The following is a 19,151-nucleotide window of genomic DNA, read 5'->3' on the forward strand; positions in this document are numbered from 1 at the left end:
ACATATACACTGTTCACATTAAAATATATAGATGCATTTAAAACGTGTTAGTGCTAATGGTCTTTGACACGGTGCCTGCAGTTTCCTCATCACAGTCTTTGTGGATAGTTTCCTGTGTGTGTTGTTGGTTTCTTTGAGCCTCCATGGATGTTGTCATGTTCAGTGCCCTCAAGTTGGTTCTGACTCCTAGGGATCCTGTGTACAACGTGAGGAAACCCTGCCCAGGTCTGCACCACCATCCTCACTGTGGCTCTGGTCCAAGCCATTGTAACAGACTCTGTATCAACGCATTGGGTAAAGGGCTTCCTGTTTCTTACTGACCCTCTCCTTTTCCAGACATTATGCCCTTCTCCAAGGGTGGTCTCCTAAGAACATATCCACAGTGTGTGAAACAAAGCTCCTCGTCCTGGCTTATAAGGAGTAATTCTGTCTGTACGTCCTCCAAGACAGATCAATTGAGTGTAGGGAGCCATAACAATTACTCTTAATATTCTCTCCATGTAAGTAGAAATTACTTTAATGAATCAAAGTTGCTATTACTCATAGAAGATCCTCTATTCTGTGCCATGACTATATCCAAGTGAGATTTCATAGGTTATAACAGTGTATAACCTCTTGTATGACTACAATATACTTAACACTGAAAGTCATTTGCTTTAATCTGAGTTTAATAAATATATTTTCACTGACAGCGGGAGCTTTTCTGAATCAAATTTAGACTGGTTTCTGGTTCCTACCTACTTTCATGACCCTAGGAAAGATTGCATTTTAACTCAGAGTGTGAATGAATATTCTTCATGAGATGGAAAGTTTTATAAAAGCATGGTTCTTCTGTCTTTGGTGATCTGATACTTTTCATGATGGAATATCAACATGAGGAATCAAGGTTGAGATGTAACGCCTGTACCTTCTACAAGACCACTTCAAAAGCATACTCCACCTCCCATATGATGTGTTCATAATGCACTATACTAGCTAACATATAAAGAAATAGAATGCCCAATGTATATAGTTTATGTTACCAAGGAAAAGCAATTCCCATGAAAATATATTTAGTGTAGATAATAAGAAAATAAAGCACAAGTTTGTATTTACCTTGATGTTACATCATTTATAATGACAACGATTGCCTTTAAAGCCGATTTTACTGTAAACAAACATTAGTAGTGCTCATCTCTAAATGGTTGCAATGTGACATATTACATAATTGTCATCTTATTCTAAATCAGTATACTCGGAAGAGGAATGAAAAAGTTACAATATATACATATTTCATTAAGAAGAAGAAAAACAGAATACTTGTTTATCATATTACCATAGTTTATGTATGAAAATTATCTGTGGCTGTTCATGTGTGTTTAAATATGTGTGCCTGTATAATAGATATACTTAAAAAATCATTAAAATGACTGTATTATAAATGGCTTTTTCATGTAATGTTCTAATAATTTACTTCTTGAATCATATTTCTTAATTATACAATTATAAATTAATAATATCAGGGTAGAGGCAATAATTTATTAACAGAGTCATAGGTAAAATGATGTCTTGAGGAAATGTGGTTTAGAAGCCAAGACTAGGGGGAAAAGTAAGAATTGTGAATTATAGAACAAGAATGGACTTATCCAAAATTATTCTTGTTATGCTTTAATAGCTAATAATTTGGTGCTTAATATTCATGGCTTTATGGATGTATCTAATAGCAATAACAAAATAAGTATTCTAAAGTTTCTCACAAGGAGTAATATATTCATAACTCTTCCCTTGCATCCTTTAGAAAAATTTCCTTTTCTTCTGTCTCCTCAACCAAATCAGTCCTCCACCAATTCCCCTAATCTTGGCTTCTAAACCACAATTAGGAACTGTTTTGAACACTCCTACAATCAATTCTGATGACTTAATTGAATTAATTGCATATGCCTTTTCAACTGTAATCGGCTAGCAATTAATGCAATTATAAAAAAAACAAGTGCCCAGTGGTATTCATTACATTTTAGGTTGTTATTATAAAATATAGTCGAATTTCCCTCTAGAACAAAAAATATAGAGACATAAATTACATGAAGTTATAATTTAGCTCCTCTTCCCTTATTTTATACATTCCTTTAGTGAGAACTGAAATTAAGGTCAGTCCTTTAAAAACAATGGACATGACAGAATTTGTTAATAGCATGCAATACTGAGTAGGCCATATGTTTGACATTACTTATTGAATGGGGCTGACATGTGAGTGTTGTGAACAAAATTAGTAGCCATGAAGAAACTTCTACTAACCTGTAACCAGGAATGAAGGGAGGTTTTGGAAAGATAAGTCAAAAGTAGATGGAGGATCGAACTACAAACCTAGGAATTTTGAGGTTAGTCTCTAAAAGTAGAGTCTCCCAGACTTGGGAAGCAAACTCAAAAGAGTATGGAAAGAAGGAACATGTAGACTCACTCTTTTTCACGAAATGATGTACAAGACCATCTTTTCTTCAGGAGTCAAGCTTATAAAATTCTACATCTTAGATAGTAGTTTGACAGAATTTTATCAACTTTAGAGACTCTCTTGAAGTGTGAATTTTCCTTAAAATAAATACGTCCTCAAAGCAATAATTAGCAGTATGAAGTCTTCTAGCAGTCAAGTACCCTTTTGAAATGGACATACATAGAGCAATATAGGTTGTCATATATTTGATATATATCTTTGTTTATATAAATAAATTATTGTTAAGCAGATGAAGAAACTAAGGCCTAAGAGGGAAGCTCTACAGCTAAAAATTAAACAGTATTTTATGGATTTGAACTCAGGTCTATTTCACTTCAAAATTTAAATTGTAATCTTAAAGTCTCTCTTTGATGTGGATACATGTTTAAAAACAAAACAATAATACAAACATTTTTAAAATCCTGGTCCTGTCCTCATTTGTAAAGCATATTTAGCTATAATTCTTAAAGGAAAGGTTAAAAAACTGTATACAAACATAGCAAATTATCTATTCTTCCTTACACATCTAAGTGAAAAATGGTCATGAAAAGCAATTTTTGATAAGATGAGTAAATTTCATTTTCATAAGTGTGGATATAGGTAAATAATACCTAGAATAATTTAATTTATTGAGTCAGATAGGTCAGATAATGATTGAGATGCCTGAATTATTTATTTTTAGTATACATTGTCCTAAGAACATCAACTAAAATCTTTGACATTATAGAGTAAAATTCATATTTAATAGATAATCAGGCAATTGTCTTTTTCAACCCCATTCTATAAGTAATGTCAAAACATATGGCCTACTCAGTATTGCATACTATTAATCATTTCTGTCATGTCTGTTGTTTTTGTTAATCATTTTATTGGGGGCTCATACAATTCTTATCACAATCCATACATACATCCATTGTGTCAAGAACATATGTACATTTGTTGCCATCATCATTCTCAAAACATTTGCCTTCTACCTGAGCCCTTAATATCTGCTACTCATTTCCACCTCACTCCCTACTCCTCCCTACCTCATGAACCCTTCATCATTCAAAAATTATTATATTTTTGTCATATATTACACTGTTGGATGTCTCCCCCTGCCTTCTTCTCTGCTGTCCCTCCCCCAGGTAGGAGGCTATGCATAGATTCTTGTAATCAGTTCCTCCTTTCTACCCCACATTCTCTCCCCGCTCCAGGCATCGCCACTCTCACCACTGGTCCTGGAGGAGTCATCTGTCCTGGATTCCCTGTGTTTCCCATTGCTATCTGTGCCTATGTACATCCTCTGGCCTAGCCAGATTTGTAAGGTAGAATTGGGATCATGATAGTGGAGTGGAGGAAGTATTTAAGAACTAGAGGAAAGTTATATATTTCATCGTCGCTACCCTGCATCCTGCCTGGTTCATCTCCTCTCCACAACCCAGTAAGGGGTGTCCGGTTGGCTACCATTGGGCTTTGAGTCTCCACTCACCCACATTTTCAATGATATGGTTTGTTTGTTCCTTGATTCTTGACACCTGATCCCTTCGACAGCTCATAGTCACACAGGCTGGTGTGTTTCTTCCATGTGGGCTTCGTTGCTTCTGAGTTATATAGCCACTTGTTTATCTTTGAGCCTTATGACCCCAGATGCTAAATCTTTTGATAGCTGGGCACCATCAGCTTTCTTCACCACATTTGCTTATGCACAGGTTTGTCTTCATTGATCGTATCAGGGAGGTGGGCACCCACTGATATGATTTTTAGTTCTTTGATGTCTGATAACTGGTCCTTCTATACCTTGTGGTCAGCCAAGCTAGTGTGCTTCTTCCAAGTGGGCTTTGAAGCTTCTCGGCTAGATGGCCTCTTGTTTATCTTCAAATCTTTAAGATCACAGACGCTACATCTTTTGATAGCTGGGCACCATCAGCTTTCTTCAGCACATTTGCTTATGCAAACATTTTATTCAGCAAACGTGTCGGGAAGGTGTGCATCCTGGAATGCCAATTTAATAGAACAAAGTGTTCTTGAATTGAGTAAATGCTTGAGTGGAGGCTCAACGTCCATCTGCTGCCTTAGTGCTAAACCTATAAATATATGCACAGACCTGTTTCCCCACACTCAAATAAATATATTTACATATGTACATTCAAGTCTTTGGACGTCTATAAATACCCTTTGTCACCTAGTTTTTTCCTCTATTTACTTTTACTTTCTTCTTGTCCCACTATCATGCTCAGTCTTCATTTGGGTTTCAGTAATTTCTCTAGGTTACCTTGCACTTGCTGAATCCCTACCATGCCTCTCACACCCTCCTTGCTACTGATTTTGGATCACTTATTGCTCCCCTGTCCCTGGGTTGGTCAGCACCACCTCTTTGCCCCCTCCTCCCCCTCTCCCGTGTCCCCTCAGAACCATTGGTCCCATTGTTTTCTCCTTCAGACTATTCATCCAGTCTATCTCATCTAGATAGATCTGTAGAGATAATAATATGCACCAAAAATCAAGTCATTGAAAGATAGGCAATGAGTGAGAGCACAGCTATGACAATAAAAATGGAAACCAATTACCCATAGAATAATAAATTAATTGAAAGAAAAAAATTTTTAAAGAAAGAAAAAACTATAAATAGATCAAGGTCTGATTTTTGATCTCTTGGCATGTACTTCAGTCAGGTCCAATGGGGTACCATGCTTTGGCCCCAGATTCTGTCATTTGTACTCCTTTGATGGCTCCCTGCTCTGCTCCCATGGTTGCTGTGTTGCACGCTTTTAGTGGTTTGCCTCAGTGTCATAGGGTCAGTCTGGGACAGTCCCGGTCCTGAGTCTCCAGTATTGTCCCCCTTAGGGCCCTGGGCCATCATTGGATGGTGTGTCTCATAGTGGGATCAGCCATATTGTCCACTCTATCCATTGGTTGTTCCGAGCAGGGATATTGTCCTCCAGGCCAGTTGGGCCAGGATGTGTTCCACTCTCTCTTCCTCTCCCTTCATTTGCTCCCATTTGTGCTGATCAGACCTGCCCCTCTCCCCTAACTGCATCTTCAGGGCTGTCCTCTAAAGTCAATTCTTCTGGGGTGAGGGGCAGTTGTCCACATAGCTGGTACGGGGGCCAAGCACTCAGGCCCCTCCACTGGCTCCCGACTCCTTGCCAGCACACTGCATTCATCTGTCACTGGCTTTTTTATCTGGTCCCTTTTTCCCTGTGGAGACACAAACAATACCCTCCCCAACAGAGGGTCAGTGCCCTATTCCCCCATCACACATCTTTTCCCCCCTTACCTCCCTCCACCCCGTTTTAGTTGGCTACCATATGTACCCCTGTATTTGGTCTGGTCCCTGCCATACTATCTGGACCTCACCTCTGGAGTGTTTGTATACAGTACCTTTTTCCCTGTGCCCCTTTTGCACTTACCTTTCTGTTCTCTCTTTTTTATGTATAAATAAACTTACCTCAGCGGACTCATGGTATACTTGTCCTTTTGGCTTTGTTCATTTCACTTAGCATAATTTCCCCCAGTTCTTTCCATGTGTCAATATGCCTCATGCGTTCATCACTGCTTTTTGTGATGCATAGTACTCCATCGTATGCATGTACCACAGTTTTTTTATCCATTCATCTGTTGATGTAAATTTGGGTTGTTTCCAACTCTTTGTAATTGTGAACTGTGCTGAAATGAACATTGGAGCACAGATGTCTGGCTGTGGTTTGTTTCTTGCCACTTCTGTGTATATGCCCAGTAGTGGGAATGCTGGGTCGTATGGTAATTCAATTTCCATCAGTTTGAGAAATCGCCAAATCGATTTCCATAGTGGCTGTACATACCTATAGGTCCACCAGCAGTGGATCAGAGTTCCTATCTCACCACAGCCCCTCCAACACTTGTTGCTTTCTGATTTTTGAATTGGTCTATCTTTGAGGGTGTTCGGTGATATCTCATAGATGTTTTGATTTGCATTTCTCTTATGGCTAATGAACAGGAACATTTTTCTCATATGTTTATTGGCCATTCAAATTTCTTCCCCTGTGAAACTTCTGTTCAGGTCCTTTGCCCACCTCCTCAGTGGGCAATTAGTTATTCTCTTATTGAAAGCTTGCAAAGTATTGCAGATTTTAATAATAAGGCCTTTGTCTGATGTGTCATTGCTAAAGATGTTGTCTCAGTCAGTGGGCTCTCTTATTACTCTCTTGGTGAATTCTTTCGATGTACACAGGTGTCTTATCTTCAGTATACCCACTTGTCTATTTGTGTCTCCTCTGTGTATTTGTATCCTTCCCTATTTCTTGTAGCCTACGTAATCCCTGTGCCAAGGTTCTCAGATTTGTCCCAGTTCCCTCACTGATGACCCTAATAGTTTGGGGTTTTATCTCCTGGTCTGTGATCCACCTTGAGTTTATTCTTGTGCATGGAGTGAGGTAAGGTTTTTGTTTTGTTTTTTCATTTTTCTGCAGGTAGATATCCATTTTTTCCAGCAGCATTTATTGAAGATGGCATCTGCTTCCCATTTAATATTTTTTTGGTCCTTATCCAAGATCAGTTGCCTGTATGCTGATGTTTTTATTTTTGGGTCTTCAGCTCTTTTCCATTGGTCTGAATATCTGTCATTATGCCAGTACCACACTGTTTTGACTACTGTGGCCGTATAGCACGTGCTAACATCAGGGAGAGGAAGCCCTCCCACTTTGTCCTTCTTCTTGAGGAGTTCTCTGCTAATTCTGGGCAGCACTACCCAGTGTGATCTAGTCCTTTCTCCAATGGTTCTCATTCCTCCACGTGGCAGCAGTCCTGCTGCTGAGCTCGTGTACCTACATTCATCAACTCAGGACCCCAGGAGCTGAACTCTAGCCTATTTGTAGCAGGTTGTGTCGCCTACATCTGTGGGGGCATTCCAAACCATTGTCTGAGATGACTCCACCCCACAATGGTCACATCTGGGGTGCTTAAGAGGCCCTGATCCCACCCCATTAAGCAGTGCAACCATCCTACTTGGCAGTGGAGCTCACCCGCTCGGCATCTGACCTGCTCAGCAGCATGGCTCAGTACTTTCCCAGAATTCCCTGACCCACGAGAAGCAGCCTAGAGTGCATCCTTGAAGTAGAGGGCATACATACCAAACATATATGCTGGCTCAAGGGCCCAGGGGATTGGTGACCCAGGCTCTGGGGTTCCCCATTCCACACTGGCCACACTAGCTCAGATCTCCAAAAGGGCCACAACCCACTGATTGACCCCCTCAGACTTTTGGTTGTACCTGGAGCTCGTTCCCTCATGGCAACCACAGCAGCAGCAGCTTGTCCCACAGCAGCTTAGTGCTTCATGCCCACTTATGACAGCTTCCCCCACCAGTTCCAGGCATCTTCATTCTGTGGCGGCTTTCTCCTGGCACCTCCACCAGTGGCAGGACTTGTTCCTGCTTTTGCTCAGCAACCCTTCCCATGGCAGCAAGTCCGCGCCCACCTTTGTTTTATTTTTATTAGGCACCTTTAAAAATGGGAAAAATGAGTCTGCAAATCGTGACCTGACAGCTACATCTAACTCAGCCCAGGAGTATACACACAGTCTCCAGCCTCATTCCGGTCACTGAGGCTCCTCATCACCATTGGCCACTGAATCACCATAGAACACTGTCTACACAGCAGTCCAAACCAGCACCACAATGGGCCACAGGAAGCCCTCAAAAACGCGTTTAACAGTAACACAGAGAAAGAGCTCAGAGTCGCTTGGTCTCCCAGAAACATAGTACCCACTTCTACAAAGCTGTTACATAAACAAAGCATTCCCCAACACTCAACAACAAGAAAACCCAGAAAGACAAAACACAAAAGCAGAGTTAATGATGTTCATAGAAGAATCAGAGATGGATTTGTCACAAAATGAAATTTTCAGAAGGTCACTTGGAGTAATACAGGAGTTGAGGGAACCAACGCAGAATAAGGACACAATGATAGAGGAGATGAAGTCCATGAGAGAAGGGAATAAGTCCTCCACAGAGGCGAAGAAATCTGTGAACCAAAGGGAAATACAGGAACTAATGGCTGAGGCAACAGAAGCTACACACAAGATCACCAAACGTATGAAAAGACTAGAGGAGGCAGAGAACTGTATCAGTGATCTTGAAGAAAACCAGATATACTTCAGCAAACAAGAGAGACAGTCCAATAAGATAATAAAAGAGGCAGAAAAAATCCTGAGATCAATGACAGATGCTACAATGAAGAAAATATTCAAATGATTGGTCTACCAGAAAAGGACACAACAAAAAAGTCTACAGATAAATTAGGGAGGGAGTTTCTGGAGTATGTTTCCCACCTTGAGGAATGAGAATCAGACACTCAGACAGGAAGCACAGAGACACCAATAAGACTAAAACCCAGGAGATCTCATCATATAATAGTTAAATTATCAAATTTTGAGGAAAAAGAAAATTTTAAGAGCAGCAAGACAAAGGAAGACAGTCACATACAGAGCTACTCAGGTAAGAATATGTTCAGACCTATCAGCAGAAACCATGACAAGGAGGACAGAGTGGAGTAACATCTTGCAAAAACTTAAAGAATAAAAGGCCTGCCCAATAATCCTTTAACTTGCCAAATTAGCTATTAAGATAGAAAGGGAGGAAAGGGTCTTTAAGGACAATGAAAAACTCGAAGAATATGCCTTAAGACAGCCATCCCTGCAGAAGATCTTCGCCGGTTCACTATGGTCAGAAGACCAACATCCACTAAGCACAAGCAGGAATCCACTATGTGGCCCAACTCCATCAGAAGCCAACATACCTATAACAATGACTAAGATACTGTGACCTCAGAGAGAAAAGAAGGCAAGAATGAAGCCCCACACACAAGATGAAAAAAAGAAATCACATACATATTCAACAATCTTAGTAGGTGACCTTAATGCACCACTATCACAGAACCATCACTGGGAGAGAAGCTCCACAAAGTAGGCTACAGAGCTAAACCATACAATTAGGCAACTGGACCTGGTAGACACATATAGAGCTTTCCAACCAAACGCCAAATGTTTCACATTCTTTTCAAGTGCTCATGTCTCATTTTTTATACTAGATCACAGGCTGTGACACAAGTCGAGCCTGAGTCAGTTCAAACACAGCAATTACTCAGACACCTTTCTCAGATCACCACACAGTAGAGATGAAGCTCAATAAAAGGACAACCAGACAAACACGGGCAAACAATTGGAGGATGAATAACGATTTTCTGCAACATAAATGGATACTGGCCCAGATTTGAAAAGAATTAAGGAAGTTTCTATAACCTAATGAGAATGGGTATACATCGTATCAAAACTTATCAGATACTGCACAAACAATTATCAGAGGTAGCTTGATGTCATAAAAACAGATATGAAAAAGGAAGAGAGACTTATGACTGCTATGCTATCAGAAAACCTCTAGCAATCAGAACAGAATCAAGAGATCAACACCTCTAATCGCAAAAGAAGAGAAAAAATAAAAATCAGGGCAGAGTGAAACCAGTGGGAAGACAAAAGAATGGTGCAAAAGATTAATTCAGCAAAAAGCTGGTTCTATGAATGGATCAAAAGAATAGACAGACCGCTGGCAAACCCAACCCAGGAAAGGAAGGAGAAAACATCAATAGTCAGAATGAGGGATGAAAGATGGGAAACCACAACAGACTCCTTTGAGATTAAAAGGATAATGACAAAGTATTATGAAAGTCTGTATTCTAATGAATTCAACAATAGGGAAGACATGGACAAATACATGGAAAAACAATTCATCCCTAGGTTATCCCAGATGGAGGTTAAGAACCTCAACAACCCAAATCAAAATAAGAAATAGATATGTTTACCAAGAAGCTAACAACAAAAATAATTCCTGGACCATATGGCTTCACAGTAGACTTTTACCAAGCATTCATTGAAGAGTTGACACGGATCTTCCACAAGTTATTACAAATCATACAAAAGGACAGATCATACAAAAACTCATTTTATGAAGCATGTATAACTTTGATACCCAAACAGGGCAATGATCCCACAAGAATAGAGAACTACATATCAATATCTCTAATGAACAAACACGTAAAAATCCTTAACAAGGTATTGGCCAGTAGACTACAAGAGTACATAAAACATAATCCAACACGATCAGGTAGGGTTCATGCCAGGGATTCAGGGATGGTTTAACATCCGAAATCCATCAATATTACAAACAACATCGATAAGAAAAAGGTTAAGAATCACATGGTAAAATCAATAGATGCAAAAAAATATTTAAAAACAACCAATACTGATTCCTAATTAAGACACCCAAAGAGAGGAATTGAAGGAAAATTTCTCAAATTCATACAAGCTTTGTACACAAGCCAACAGCCAACATCATAGTCAATGGAGAAAAAACAAAAACAATCCCATTGAAAATAGGGACCAAACAAAGATGCCCCTTGTCCTCACTCTTATTTAACATCATACTGGATGTCCAACCTAACAACATAGGACAGTGGAAGGACATTAAATGCATCCAACTGGGAAAGAAGGAGATGAAACTGTAACTATTTGCAGAAGGCATAATTCTATGCATTGAAAATCCCAAAAGTTCCACAAAAGGAATACCGACAGCAATAGTGGAAATTGAAAGAGTGGCAGGATACAAGATCTACAAAAATAATTCTATTGGTTTGTTATCTAAATAGGACAGGACCATGGAAAAGGAGATCAAGGAGTTAGTACCCTTCACAATAACCAAGAAAAATGGAAATATCTAGAAATATATTTAACTAAATAATTAAGACATATGCAAGGAAAACAACAAGACCCTTCTATGGTAAACCTAAAGTGACCTCCACAAACGGAAGAATATATCATGCTTGCGGATTGGAAGAATCAACATAGTAAAGATGTCAATCTTACCCAAGGCACTTTATAAGTTTAAAGCTATTGCAATTCAAGTACCAACAACCTTCTTCAAAGAATTGGAAAAACTGACCAACAAATTCATATGGAGAGGGAAGAAGCCTAGAATTAGCAGAGAACCCCTTAAGAAGGAAAAAGTAGGAGGACTTGCTTTACCTGATTTTAGCACATACTACAAAGCCATAGTGGTCAAAACAGCAATGTAATGGCATAATGACAGATAATCAGACCAATGGAAAAGATCTGAAAACCCAGAAATGAGACAATTAGCATATAGACAACTGTGCTTTGAAAAGGACTCTTAAAACATCAAGTGCGAGGTGAATACCCTCTTTAACAAGTGGTACTAGAAACAATGGATGTCCACATTAAAAAAATTAAACATGATAGTTTCATCATTCCATGCACAGGAACAAACTCAAGGAGGATCACAGACCTAGAAGTAAAACCCCAAACTATCAGGACTATCATCAAAGGAATCAAGACAAAACTAAGACCCTTGGTCCAGGGAGTACATAGGCTAATTGTAATAAGGAAGGTACATACACAGGTGAACCTGAAATCCACAAGTGGGATTTACTAAGGATAAAACACCTGTGTGCATTGAAAGACTTCACCCAGGGGATAATAAGGCAACCCACATACTTGGAGAAGATTTTCAGCAGTGACACAACAGACAATAGGCTTACTACTAAAATCTATAATACCCTCCTGGCATGCAAAAAGAGGAAAACGGTTAACCCTCTGAGGAAGTGGGCAAAAGAACTCAAAAGAAATTTCACTAGGGAGGAGACACTTGTGCTGGTGTATGTACGTGGGTGTTTGTGTAGCGTGTCAGTGTGTGCATGTAGGTAGTGTATATTATAAAATCAAAACACAATGGTTATATAAGAAAAAATGTACCTGAATGATGTTTATTATTCATCTGATATATTTTAATGTAAGTGTAATATTATACTGGCCATCAGAGTAAAAATATTAAAGTAATTGTGAAAAAATTTAGGATTCATTTAGGCAGTTTCTGTACTTGTGTGAAATAGTCGATGGTAATACATGTAATTATAGAAGTCATTTATTCCCACATGACAATCTGTAGAGCACCCAGGGATCACAAGCAGGGATAGTTGCCAAACCAATGACATAAAAGACAACAGTGAAGGTCTACAGATACAATTGCATCAAAGAAATAAGTCACGAACTTGGGATCAGGTGCTGGTATTTGGGTGGTGATGCTTGTTTGATTGTTTCCATTGAGTTACTATATTTTTCTTTCCTGATTTCCACTTAAATTATTTTGTGAAACCAGAGGAAAGTGAGTCTCTTTATGAGTTTTCATTGTAGCTAAGTATATTAAGACTTATAGTTATCAAAACGTACAATAAAATGCAAATTGTAGTTGGAGAGGTTGTCAGAAATGTTTTTATGAGCATTATAACTTTTAGTCTCTTAACTTTAATTTCAGTTTTAAAATTATCCTTCTCTTGGAAAGAAAAAAATTAAAATTATGTCTCCAGGCAGAGAAATTTAAATGAGTTCAAGCCAAGATTTTGTAGTCTTGTACTTTAAACAAAGATCACTGTTACAGACATCAATCACTGTCTGGTCTCCCTACCCTCTCTTTCTTTCTCTTTTAAAATCAACCTTCATTTCACCTTCATCATACTCCCACCGAATAGAATGTGCATCATAGGACTTATGACGTAATTGGTTTCTGTCAAACGTAATATTGGGACCTCAGTTTAAGTGGTCTTCCAAGTTTCACAACCTCCTTTTCATCCAGACCAAGATTTCAAAGGTATTCAAGGGAAGCAGAAAAGCAGTACAATAATTTCTGGACTTGTGGGTGGGGAGCATAAATCAGACATGATTCTAAGGTTATGGGAGTTATTCCAAAATATAGTTATTGTTACAACAGATCGTCTGCTTATGTTTAAAACCTATTTATTTTTGTAGACTGGTGCACAGAGACCATACAGGAAACCATTACCCTTGTCTTATTTCTCTGTCACCTGTCCCTAGAAAGAGTTTCAAAATATTCTTCATAATCGCATTGAGCAACAAAAACTTGCAGAGGGGTACATGGTTATCCTCGGTGTGCTTCTATGTGATAATTAGGTTTAATTAATGAATCAAATAGATTTATTTCTATGTGATAATTTTATTTAATCCTATGGCTCACAGAGATTTCTCCATCCTTTTTTGGAAGAACTAACACCTGTTTTCCTCCAGCAGGTCTTGGATACAGTCTTGTTTGTTGGTTTAATATGGAGAAATGGGAAATGTTTTATCAAACAACCTACTATGGTTTAGAATCCGCAATGATCTGGGAGGCATAAAATATTATATTCACTACCTGAACTGCTCATTCAACAATACCTCTGCTTCTTTATTACAGGGTCTAACTACAAAAGTGGGGAGGAAAATAACTTTATAGCATACAATGTGGATTGCCTGGAGCAACTAATTGTAAGAATCATGAATCTGACTTCATATTATCAAGGATTAATCTACGAGACAAAAAAAAGCATTATGATAAGGGTTATCATAATACTGCCTAGATGCATGTGAATATAATATGACTAAATTCTGAGGAAAATGCACACATAATTCCCTAAACAAAAACCTCATGTGCTTGAAGCCTTCTGAGTTATAGGACGCAACGTATTATAAGTTGAATTATGTTCCACAGCTTTAACTGGATGTAACTTTGAGAAAATAGTTTGCCAGGCTTTTCTACCATAGTGCTAACCTCTTAGATTACTAGTGTTCAACCCATTGTGTGTGCCAAGGACCATGTAAATTCTGTAATAAAATTACAGCTATAAAATTGGAGCTATAAGGTACTTGCCCTCAGGAAGGAAACACAGAAGATCCGTGTGTTATAGCAAAATGTGGCTGATAAATTGGATGGTGCCCAGCTATCAGATAAAGTAGCATTTGGGGTCTTAAAGGCTTGTCTCCAAACAAACAGCCATCTAAGTGAGATGTCAACTAAGTTCACGGGGAAGAAGGACACCAGCATTAGACATCAAAGGGTTATAAATCTAATAATCCAAAGTCAGAGTACGGAATAGTATCAGATTCTAAATTGTGAGAATCTGGTTTACAGAAGGCTATCGATGAGAGTGGGAGCTGAAGATAGATTTGTGGGAACTATATTGGAAATAAGCTTCCATTGATTTCCCTCTATCCATTATTAAGGGATGGGTGAAAGTGGTTAGTAAAGAGGGTGCCTTACAGAGATGAGTATGCAATTTCAAAGAGATAAACGTGAATTGAACAGGTGAATTTTGTCAGTTAATCCCCCGTCTGATGCTGCTGGACCTGAACTGGTCTTCAACATTTTCTTCATTTTTGTTTGTTCAAATTGTTCATATTATGGTTCACTTCAGAGTGTTATGACATTGGGGGTCATTCTCTTGAAATTGTGTTATATGTCTTTCTGTTTCGGAATATGAAACCAAGGATTGATGGAACAATGGGAACAGCAGTTAGAAAGGGTTTTTGGTGGTGGTGGTGAAGGGTGCGGTAAAGGGAGACCATGTGAAAGAGTCCAACAAGAAAAAGAATATTTAGAAACTGATTGTGGTAATAATTGTAAAATACTGCAAGATGTGACTGACCTATGAAATGATATAATGTATGCATTTGTTCACAGTATAATAAACTAAAACAAAGAAAAAAGAAAATGGAGCTATAGAAATATAAAAGGCAATCCTATCATAGTAATTTCATAGATTTTCTCTACTTTCAATATCTTTCTAGTTGAGTCTGTTCCATGCAAGCAAAACTAGCATTCACTCATTACTTATTTTTAATTATTAAAAACAAAAGTTACAAAGGATGTGGGGATAAAGCAGGAGAACAGTAAGCAGATGTTTATTTTCCTCTTCCTTTTCCCTCCTTTCAGAGCCAGGAATTTCACGGATCTAAGCAATGGCTGCTGAGAACCACACCTTGTTTACCGACTTCATATTCTTAGGGATTTCTGCCAGAAAAGATGTGCAGCAGGGGCTCTTTGTGCTGTTTCTCCTGGTGTATGGCATCACTGTGATAGCAAATCTAGGCATGATCCTACTGATCAAGGTGGACCCTAGACTACACACACCCATGTACTATTTCCTGAGCAGCCTGTCCTTCTGTGATGTTTGCTACTCCTCCACTGTCTCTCCCAAGATGCTGGCTGACTTCTTATCTGAGCCAAAGAGGATTCCGTACAACATGTGTGCCATCCAGATGTATTTTTTCGGGGCATTTGGTGATGTGGAATGTCTCTTGTTGGCTCTTATGGCCTATGACCGTTATGCAGCTATTTGCAATCCACTCCTTTATACAGTTGCCATGTCTGGGGGGGTCTGTACCCGGCTAGTGGCTGGTGCTTACATCGTAGGGCTTGTGGATTCGGCAATCCACACATGCTGCACATTTCGCCTTTCATTCTGCAAGTCCAATGTTATCAATCATTTTTTCTGTGACATCCCTCCCTTACTAGCCCTCTCTTGCTCAGATACATCCATTAATGAGATTGTGATATTCACTTTTAGTAGTTGTATTGTGGGGTGCAGCATTGTAACAGTCCTCCTCTCCTATAGCTATATTATAACAACCATTCTTAGAATGAACTCCGCTGAGGGGAGACACAAAGCCTTTTCGACATGTGCCTCACACTTAACCGCAGTGGCTATATTCCACGGTACCCTCTTATTCATGTATTTCCGACCAAGTTCAAGCTATTCAATGGACACGGACAAAATGGCATCTGTGTTCTACACAGTTGTGATCCCTATGCTAAACCCACTCATCTACAGCCTGAGAAATAAGGATGTGATGGGTGCCCTCAAAAAAACAATGAGCACTAAATTATGTTCTGGCTAAACGTATACACTGATCACATTAAAATACATAGATGTATTTAAAACTTTGTAAAACTAAAGTAAGAGCTAAATTTCTGTGACTAAGAGCCTGTAGTTTTCACAATACTGTTTTTGTAGATAGTTTTATATATGTTTTGTTAGTTTCTTTGTGCCTCGATGGACTATTGTCATTGATCCTGTGCACAACGTGCCCGGGTCTGCGCTACCGTCCTCACTGTGGCTCTGGTCTAGCCCGTGTAACAGTCTCTGTATCAGCGCATTGGGTAAAGGGCTTCCTGTTTTCTGCTGACCCTCTCCTTTGCCAGGCATTATGCCCTTCTCCGAGGGTGGTCTCTCCTAAGAACATATCCACAGTTTGTGTAACGCACTGCCTTATAAGGAATAATTCTATTTGTACGTCCTCCAAGACAGATCAATTGAATATAGGGAACCTTAATAATTAATCTTAATATTCTTTCGATGTAAAGAGAAACTACAATATTGAATCCAAGTTGCTATTACTAATAGAAGATCCTCTATTTTGTGCCATGACTATATCAAGCAAGATTTCATGGGTTATAACAGTGTATAACCTCTTGTACAAGTACAACATACTTAACACTGAAGGTCAATTGCTTTAATCTGAATTTAATAAATATAATATCCTTGCCAGCAGGAGTTTAAACTAGTTTCTATTTTCTGTCTACGTTCATGACCCCTAGAAACTCTGCATTATTACTCAGAGTGTGAATGAATATTTTTCACAAGATTGAAAGTTTCATACAGCCATGGTTTTTCTGTGGTACTTTTCACGATTGCATATCAACATTAGGAATCAAGGTTTAGGGTGAAGGACCTTTACCTTCTACAAGACCATTTCAAAAGCATACTCCACCTCCCATGTTGTGTTCATAATGCACTATACTAGCTAACATATAAACAAATAAATGCCCAATAAATATAGTTTATGTTACAAAGGAAAAGCTATTAACATGAAAATGTATTTAGTGAAGACAATAAGAAAACAACTGACAAGGTTGTGTTTACCTTGATGTTACATTTATGATGATGGCAGTGCTTTGAAATCTGATTCTATTCTAACCAAGCATTAGGAGTGTTCAACTCTAAATGATTGGAATGTAACATGTATTATAAATGCCTTTCTTTTCCACATTAGTATACTTGGGGGAGGGTGAAACAATGACAATACATACGTATTTCATTAAGATGAAGAAGATAAACGGCATACTCGTTTGTCACAGTACCGTAGTTTATGCATGACAATTACTTATGGGTGTTCATGTGTGTGTATATATGTGTGTCTGTATAATGGATATTCTTATAAATTCATTAAAATGACTTTATTCTAAATGACTTGATTCTTGTATTCTTCTAATAATTTAATTCTGAACCATATTTCTTAGTTATGTAATCATAAACTGTGTTTGAACACTCATATAATCTGTTTTGGTAACTTGGTTGAATTAATTGCATATGTCTTTTTCACTGTAATCAGCTAGCAATTAATCTGGTTATAAAAAACATGTGCCCTGGGGTATACATTTCATTTTGGTTGTTATTATAAAAGAAAAATAGAGGCATTTCCCTCTAGAACAGAGATTATAGAGTAATAATTTACATGAGGTTTTAATTTAGCCCCTCTTCCCTAATTTTATATATTCCTTTAGTGAAAAAATCAGCTTAGTGTTATGTACTTTAAAAACAATGGAGATGACAGAATTTATTAATAACATGCAATACTCAGCAGGTTATTTGTTGGACATTACTTATTTTCAGGGTTGAGAAGGATAATTGGCTGATTATCTGTTAGAAATGAGTTTTACTCTATTCTCGCAAAGGCTTTAATTGATGTTCTTAGGATAATTTATATTAAATAATAAATAATTAGACCATCCTAATCATTATCTGACCTCTTCTTGTTAAATTACAGTAGGTGGTACTTAACTATATCCACACATATAAAAATAAAAATTACTCATTTTATGTAAAATTGCTTTTCATAACCATTTTTTCATTTAGATGTATAAGGAAATGTAGATCACTTACTACATTTGTATGTGTATTTTTTACCCTTTCTTTTAAGGATGCTAGCTAAACAGACTTTGCAAATGAGTATAGCACCAATATTTTTCAAATTGTGCTTGCTTGTTTTTGTTTTTAAAAATTTATTAACACAAGAGACTTTAAGATTACAATTTAAGGTTTAAAATGAAAGAGACATGAGTTCAAATCCATATAGTACCATTTCCTTTGTAGCTGTATAACTTCCCTGTTAGGCCTAAGTTTCTTCTTCTGCTTAGCAAGAATTTATTTACATAATTAAATATATATCTACTAAGCAAATAAATAACAACATATATTGCTCTATTTATGTCAAGTTCAAAAGGGTACATGATTTTGCAAAAGACTTCAAAATGCTAATTATTACTATGATAATGTTCTTTTAAATTTTTATTTTAAAGGAAAGTTCACACTTCTAGAGAGTCTCTAAGATGATAAAATCTCTTAAACTACTATCCAGGGAGTAGGATTTTATAAGCTTGAACCTGAAGAAAAGATGGTTTTGTTCACAGCATCATCTCATGAAAATGAGTGAGTCCCCATGTCCTTCCTGCCACGTTCTTTTGAGTCTGCTTCTCAAGTCTTCGAGACTCTACTTTTAGAGCCTAACCTCAAAATTCCTAGGTTTATAGATCAATCCTCCATCTTCCTTTGACTTATCTTTCCTAAACCTCCCTTCATTCCTGGTTACAGGTTAGTACAGGTTTCTTCATGGCTACCAATTTTGTTCACAACACTCACATGTCTATTCCCAAGGCCAACTACCTGGTAGATACTCCTGATCTATAGCCCACATATTGCCAATAATTTAGCTTATTACTCTCTGAGGACTTAACTTCACATTATGCTCTATGACCCTATCACCTGGGTTC

The 19,151-nt window shown here is 38.0% G+C and overlaps 1 protein-coding gene across 1 annotated transcript; it reads left to right on the forward strand.

The window, feature by feature from the left end:
• Window positions 1-15,280: 15,280 nt before the first annotated feature.
• On the forward strand, window positions 15,281-16,219 carry LOC142446480 (olfactory receptor 5AP2-like). Its single transcript, XM_075548229.1, has one exon. The coding sequence runs from the start codon at window positions 15,281-15,283 to the stop codon at window positions 16,217-16,219; it is 939 nt and encodes a 312-aa protein (XP_075404344.1).
• The last annotated feature ends 2,932 nt before the right edge of the window (window positions 16,220-19,151 follow it).

Source organism: Tenrec ecaudatus, chromosome 4, assembly GCF_050624435.1.
Source record: "Tenrec ecaudatus isolate mTenEca1 chromosome 4, mTenEca1.hap1, whole genome shotgun sequence".
Lineage (NCBI taxonomy): Eukaryota > Metazoa > Chordata > Mammalia > Afrosoricida > Tenrecidae > Tenrec > Tenrec ecaudatus.

Coding starts and splice junctions, on each gene's coding strand:
- LOC142446480 (XM_075548229.1), top strand. CDS start 15,281: ATGGCTGCTGAGAACCACACCTTGTTTACCGACTTCATATTCTTAGGG.